Source organism: Oryzias latipes, chromosome 12 (genome assembly GCF_053564925.1).
Source record: "Oryzias latipes strain Hd-rR chromosome 12, Olatipes_Hd-rR_3.1".
In the NCBI taxonomy this organism is placed as follows: domain Eukaryota; kingdom Metazoa; phylum Chordata; class Actinopteri; order Beloniformes; family Adrianichthyidae; genus Oryzias; species Oryzias latipes.
The window spans coordinates 20,524,121-20,531,539 of record NC_136248.1 but is presented as its reverse complement, the minus strand read 5'-3'; the positions used below and the strand labels follow the sequence as shown (position 1 = coordinate 20,531,539).

Genomic DNA, 7,419 nt, shown 5'->3' with positions numbered 1-7,419 from the left:
AAGAAACGTAGGTTATTTTCTGAGCATCACATTGAGAGTTCCTTCACTTGATGTTTTCATCTGCGTACTTGCATGGTATCTGCCTTATGGAATGTCATAGGGCTAGTTGAAAGTGTTCAGACCAGACAGAGGGACAAAATCTACTGTGATGGATCGAGCGGCCAATGAGGACAACAGAAGTTTATCAAAAATGAAAAGTTTTAATTTTCTCAAAAAATGTAAAAAGATGAACAAACTGGGCTCTTAAAAGAGGTCAACAGAAACATAATTAACTCAGGCAATAACTTTAACTTAACCAACTGAACAGACCAAGTAACAGAAACAAACTGACCTAACCAAAGACACAACAGGGGAACATTTATAATGGCTGATCAGACCACTTGAGAAACATGGGGGGGAACTAACATGACTACACAAACATTTAACAAAGACTATAAAGACAAGACTAAACACAAAACTTGGTCTCTTAGTGGAAGAGAAAATCATCAAAAGTGGAACAAACTGAATAATGACCAACAGAAGCAAAGCAAATAAACATTAAATAAGTCCATTAGTTTCTCCCCTTGAGGTTCCTGTAGATGGCGCCTACCCCATTTGCCTGACTGGAGTATTTAAATGCTGTGAAGGCTTGAGCTCCTCCTTTGCCAGTCCTCACAGCACAGCTCCAGGAGCAGAACCTCAGCCACACCCGTAGGGACCAGTAGCACCTTCAGCACTGGCAACTCAAAAACAGGTGACATTAAACAAACCAAAATAAGTAAACTAAACAAATGTACATGTGCTAGAGATTATTGAAAATAGATAATAAATGTATATTTTAACTCAAAGAAATGTGTGCATTTATTTAAGAATAAAGAATCTGAAATAATAAAATTAAAAATAAAGTGTGCAATGCTGGGGAGAGGTTACCGCCATTTTGTTTGTGGGTGTGGCAGGGTATACTGCTGTCACATCTACCAACAAATATGTGAGTTTCAGTCCTATACTGTTGATATACACCTGATTTAGTTTTTTATTAACCTTTGCAGAGACTTTACTATGACAGTCATTTAAACCAGGTGTGTTTAAGCAGGAAATGATAGAAAAGATACAGAACAGTGATCCATGATGGTGGAACTGGGTATCACTTCCAAACCATTGAAAGTGTATTTAATTTCAGTTCAGAAGTTTAAAATATTTTAGGAAACATTACTGTATTTTGTTTTAACTTATATTATAAAAACATTTATAATATAAGTAATATACTGGTTAAGAATGAAAAAGGGGGGCTTTTAATACAAAAATTTAAAAGCAGATTTTTGTCCAGTGCTTTAAAAAATCTACTCTTAAATTAACACTGTAATCTTTTTTTCTTGTTTAAAGTATATTTTTTTTAAACCCAGCACCAGATCCATCCATCCATGGATGGCCTGAAATAGGGGAGAAACTCTGGATCCCTGTTGACAGGTCTGTCAATGCCTGGCCCACTCCCCACAGGAGGTGGACAGTGTTTAGATAGATAGATAGATAGATGACTTTATTAATCCTTCAATGGGGAAATTTCATTTATCTGTGGCAGCAACACGACATTCAGAAATAATCTATATAATATAACATCAATAAAGGACATCACAAATGACATTTATATTAGATAATTAAAAATATTACTAAAATTATTATGAAAAATTATTATCAAAAATAAGATACGTTTATATAAGATAAGTTTAAGAGCTCACCCTCCTGTTGGAGAGAAAGTGGAGAGAGCTGGGCTTGTGAAATGGCGGTGACTGGTGCTTTTGTGAGGTTTGTCTCAAAAGGAAACAGATTTTTCTTTAAAAAAAAGTCTCATAACACTTATATTAAAGCTTTGTTTATTTGAAAGTTGAGGCAGAAAATCCTTTAAAGCAAATGCAGGATTTCCACTTCTTCAATTTGTAGTAAGAAATTACCCTTTAAACCACAGTTACAGCAGGGGGAAACATATTGATCACTTACTCATTCAGCTAACTGTCCCACTTAAAAAGATGATCTGTTTGTAATGTTTATCATAGATACACTTCAAATGTGAGAGACATAATGTGAAAAAAAATCGAGGAATTTACATGGTTTGATTTTTAACGTTTTTTTTTTTTTTGGTATAGTTAGGTAAGAACTTTGTCCCTCAAAGGCCTGTTACTACTTCTTTAAGAAGCTCTTCTATCCTCCACTAGTTACCTGCATTAATGGCACCTGTTTGAACTGGATATCTATTTAAAAGCCACGAGTCCACACCCTTAAATAGTCAGACTGCAACCTGTTAACAATGGCCAAAGATCTGGGAAAAACTAAACAGTCACCAATAAGAATCCAACAACCCCTCATTCAAGAGAAAATCCTGACATGTGTTTATTAAAACCAGCTGTGAGAACAACAGAGGTTCTGACATGGAACTGCTGCAGTGAGATGATCCAAAGCAATTATAAAAGGTGATGTAAGAACAGAAATAAGTGACTCAACAATATTATTCGATGTGTATTTCTTTTAATTGATTGCTTAAATAATGTTTTTTTTTAATTCAGTAAAAATACTACATGCATAAATTTAAGTGTGGACTATACTGAAAAAGACTTCATCCAAAGCCCTTTTCAACCTTTGAATATTGTCATTTAATGCAATACATTACTTCTGTTTATGATTTTTTTTTTAATATTATCAGTTTGAAACAAACAAATAAAAAAATAAAAAAGGAACTTAGGTGGTATGCTAACATTTAGAATTACAATTAAAAAGGAACTTAGGTGGTATGCTAAAATTTAGAATTACAATTAAAGCTATGTATTATTTGATCCATGCAATTAATTGATTGAAGTTTAAAAGATGTGTGGGTAATTATCAAATCAGATTTTTTGTTTAAATAAAAAAAAATCCGACATGCTGGTTTCACCTGAGCTGCAGTACACCTAATCCTCCTCTAGATAGCCCTATAGCTTCGGGTAGACTAATTTTCTTTCTTCTTCTTTGGTTTCAGATGCGGATGTTTCACAACAGTGAACAGTTTGATTCAGACCTGACTTACCCGAGTCCTTAGAGTTGATCCAGGTCATTAATTTCTGTGTTCTTTACAACATGGTGAATCTCGGCTTGACAAGAGTTGATGACAAAGTGGCCGCTAAACACCCGGTGAGCTCATGTTTGTTTGTTATTGTCTTGATTTCCATAGGACGCCAGCTTTGAACATTGTTGTTAATCATCATCAAAAACTACGAAAGATCTGTGATCTACTGGATGACAACTTTGATCTGTTTTAGACATTTTTCTGTTTATATTTCAGGGGTTAGAGAGCTACGCTGCCTGTCAGTCTCATGCCTTCATGAAGGGGACTGGGACCTTTTTACTTGGTAATGTTTATTTTATTTTTTTACAGACTTATTTTATCAGGGATTACTATAATGCCAGAGCATTAGCCCCCTGTCATAAATTAGACTTTAATTACATAACAACACTATTTTATGACAATAGTATAACTACGGAATATACTGTGAATTGACAAACTAATATTTTCGTTATTTGAGTGGGTTAATTAAGGTTAATCACAAACCTTTGGAGGTTTGTATCAGTGCATTTCTGAAAATTCCTATTTGAAGCAACCCAACTAATGCCTGAGAATAACATTACAATTATAAAGTGCACCATAACCAATATTTTATTTTTAAATTGGGGTTTAATGGGTTATTTTTCAATAAAAAGTCCAACTGAAGGCAAATGCAAAACATTGTTTTTATTTTATTTTATCAGTTTTCATAACAGAACCTTTTTTCTTCCAAAAAAAAAAGTTCAAAATGTAATCTTTTTTTTTTGAGAGCTGACCAACACACATCTGTCACTTGTTTGCCTTCCCATCCTGTTGAATTTGTTTGTACACCAGCTGTGCAGGATGTGCACTAATAGTTTCTGATTAAATCAGAAGATCACAGGTTCAGTTCCCTCTTTGCCCATCCATGTGTCCTTGGGCAAAGCACTGGTGGTTATAGGTCGGTGCCAGTGTTCAGCAGCAGAGCCACGATCAGTGTGTGAATGTGAATGGGACAGTTACTGTCCCTATATAAGTATACGCCATTTAGTATAGAAGAATAATGTTATCTGATGCCAGTACATCAGACAGACTCAGAGGTCAGGATTTGGTTTAGGGTTTTAAGAGATAAAGTGACAGCCCCCGTTCTTGGTGTAATTAGTTACGACCTATGCTAAAAAAATGCATTTTCTTTCACTCTAAGTATTCAGAGTTTTATTTCTTTCAATTTAGTTAAAATAAGTTTTTTTTAAACACTTGTAGACATGTTTTGGTCTAGGATTGAAGTGTTGGTTGTTTCCATTCCCATTGCTCAGAATATGCATTTAAAAGTGAAAATGTATTCAGTTTGCCAAATGAAAATCACAATCGTTTTGAATAAAACTGATCTGATTCAATTTACAATGACATAGGTTATCAAATGTAGTGTTGAAACTTGTGGGTCTAGCAAATATTGTGCTGTGAATCTGTCCTCTTCATCTTCTCCTGGTCTTCTTTTACAGGTATTGCAGGATTATTTACCCTTCAGAAGGTTATACAAAGGAAGCTCCCTTACCCTCTACAATGGAATCTTCTTATCTCAATATGTGAGAAGCTTAATATTCTTAACAGCAGAATGAATCTGCAATTTTGTGACACTTCATGTGAGTCGGTGAGTGTGTGGTTTTGTTTTGCAGTGGCCTCATCGGTGGGGAGTTATGCAGTGACCCGCTGGGAAACGCAGAAATGCTCTGACCTTTGGTTATTGCTGGAGACTGGAAAGGTTCCAGACAGGTCACCAGTAAAGGGTGAGAACCAGAGTTTTCTGCAGCAAACTGTGGAAAAAAATGAGTTTTTTGGTCTACCAACGATGTTATCTTTAGGACTTATCTTTTCTCTTTGCACAAATTTTAGATACTGAACCCTGCAGTTATAAAAATTTTTTAATTGCAGCTTTTTTTTACATTGACATCAATTTATTGTTCCCTTTTTCTTGTATTTTCAGTTTCCCATCAAACAGAGGAATCAAAAGGACCTCAGAAGACGAAATACGGCGATGTAATTGAGTGAACCATGCCATAATTTTTTCCAGAAGATCTATAGAGAGACCTTTGTATCACAGAGTGCATTCTGCATAAAACTGGATTTTTATTTTTGTGCAATTTGCAACTTGCAACAGGTGCAATTTCATTTATTTGGTTTGTGTAAAGTGTTTTAATGCGCAAGAACTTTCTTATTTTGAAGGGAAAATAGGTTACTTTATTCACAGGTAAAGAATTCTTTGAAAGTTCTATCAAAATAAATAAACTAATGGGACTTTTTTGAGCAAAGATGGTTTGTGTTGTATTAAACTAAATATAAATTGTACTGCCAAAAAAAGCCACTGGATGATGCTGTAGACTCTGTAAAATTAGTTAGAGGCACTTCCTGAGCCGTAGAAGACTTGATAGACAATTTATGTTTTGAAAAATATAAGTACGGTAATTAAATACAGTTTGACTTAAGAAACAGATTTTTCTATTTACTTATGTTTAATGAACCTAGTTTATTTATCAATAGAGAAAAAATAATTTAAGATCATTTTTTGATAGATACAAATTGAATTAAAAAAGAAAATGTCCATCGCTTAAAAGGTATTTTTTGACCTGTTCTTTATGATTTTAAACACTTTTGGAGATTTTATCATTAAGTTGGGAAGTGTTTGCAAACAATGGCAGGTTTTTCGTTTTATTTCATTCCTTTAATACATTATTAAAGAAAAAAAATCTACTGTGAAGTATAACAAGAAAGACAAAGTAATACATGTCCAATAAAAAGCTAATGAGTACTTTTCCATGGTGGAGGAATATTTTGCTGTGCCTCAAATACATGTTGTTTTTTAGTTTGACACTACATTCATTGGTTATAAACTGAATTCATGTAGGGATGCTTAATATTAACCTACAGTAAGATTTGCCTTTGATCGTTGTAACATTGCAGCATATTAAGTTGGTTTCTGGATTGCTTTGTCAATTACTTACAACACCAGGACAAAAAATGCCCTCAAAAAAACATTTAAAAAAACCTTGGCTTACAAAACAGTACAACCGAATAGGATTAATGTAAATATCTGTGAAGGATTAAGTTTAAGTAGAATCTTTCCATGTCCTCTGCCTACATGAGCAATTTGCAAACCTTTTTTTTAGTAGAATTTATCAAATGCATGTTTTTTTTATATGAAAAAGAAGGTGATTGAGTCGTTCTGTCGTTTTCTTTGTCTTTCTGTCACCATGTTGGCTTTCCTGGCAAAAAAAAAAAAAAAACCCCGGAACAGCTTTCAGATTAGTGCTCCTGTATCAGGATTTCAGATTTGTGCGGTCTGCAATAGGTCGACTAGGAATAACAGCAATATGACACTCATTCAGTATTCTATGTTTAATGAAGCAGAAGAAATACATGTCAAATATTAAAGCTGTTTGGAATCAGAATAATTTGATTTACAAAAAACCCCACAAACTAATCCATATTAAGCTGAATTTTAACACTCAACACTCATTATTCCCTTCATAATATAATAAATGCCTACCAACTTAGTGTAATATGGGCAGATATGTGTCTTTAACATGCTTGGTATCAAATAAAGACTCTCTCACCTGAGATGTTGCAGGAATTTCTGAACATGGCTTGTTAGAATTTGTTTTTGTGTACTCAAACGCTAGGGTTCTGTGCTTTGGTTTCACTGAAGTCCCTACAATGACATTACAATGACGTATACTTGTTTTATGAGAAGAAAATGTCTCAAACGCAACTTTCCTGACTAGTTCTAACCTTTTAAAAACATATAATTTTTCTCCATGGGGAAAAACTTGTATTTACCTTTAGCCAATATAGATTGGGGGTATCTCTAAAAGCAAATGATTTACATTATTTCTGGCATAACTCTTAAGCAATTATTGCAAATATAAATTTTGCACTGTGCCATGCAAGCTGAAGGAACAATAGAGTCTTTCAGGAGACCTTAAGCATCTAAGTAGGATACAAAGTCCAAGCTTTTGATTTGTGTAGAATAAGGCATGGAGCTGACAACAGTAATAATTCAATTTGCTTTCGGTTCTGATGTAATGTTTATTCCCGCTCCCTCTCTGCCCCCTGACCGTTCCCCCACTGCAATTCAAATCTGACTTATCACATCAAGAGTTAATGGTTCTGAACTCCCTTTCTGCATCTTGAGAGGAAATAAGCTCTGAAATCCTTTGTCACATGCACACCGATAACGCTCAAGGGAAGATGCAGAGAGACGCCTAGCAAACTGGAGATGATGATGGGAGGATCAGCGTTTGTGTTAGAGAGAAGACAGAAAAGAAGGTCAGTAAGCAGAAATAATACCTTTGTCAGACAGGACTGGCTTTTTGACATATCTAAAAAATACTGGT

General features: G+C 34.4%; 1 protein-coding gene across 4 annotated transcripts; it reads left to right on the top strand.

The window, feature by feature from the left end:
- The first annotated feature begins 613 nt into the window (after positions 1 to 613).
- tmem141 (transmembrane protein 141) lies at positions 614 to 6,656 on the top strand. Of its 4 annotated transcripts, none has more exons than XM_078956297.1 (7): positions 644 to 733; positions 1,383 to 1,446; positions 2,987 to 3,138; positions 3,290 to 3,356; positions 4,531 to 4,614; positions 4,705 to 4,815; positions 5,013 to 6,656. In XM_078956297.1, exons 3-7 carry the CDS (start codon positions 3,085 to 3,087, stop codon positions 5,075 to 5,077), a joined length of 381 nt encoding a protein of 126 aa, XP_078812423.1. In that variant the 5' UTR covers positions 644 to 733; positions 1,383 to 1,446; positions 2,987 to 3,084; the 3' UTR covers positions 5,078 to 6,656. The 4 variants fall into 4 exon arrangements, with proteins under 4 accessions (XP_004074808.1, XP_078812423.1, XP_078812424.1 ...); XM_078956298.1 differs by having other exon boundaries at positions 648 to 733; positions 1,363 to 1,446; XM_004074760.5 differs by lacking the exon at positions 1,383 to 1,446 and having other exon boundaries at positions 614 to 733.
- The last annotated feature ends 763 nt before the right edge of the window (positions 6,657 to 7,419 follow it).

Coding starts and splice junctions, on each gene's coding strand:
- tmem141 (XM_004074760.5), top strand. CDS start 3,085: ATGGTGAATCTCGGCTTGACAAGAGTTGATGACAAAGTGGCCGCTAAA. Junction 3,139..3,289: donor AAGTGGCCGCTAAACACCCG/GTGAGCTCATGT, acceptor TTTATATTTCAG/GGGTTAGAGAGCTACGCTGC. Junction 4,816..5,012: donor AGACAGGTCACCAGTAAAGG/GTGAGAACCAGA, acceptor TTGTATTTTCAG/TTTCCCATCAAACAGAGGAA.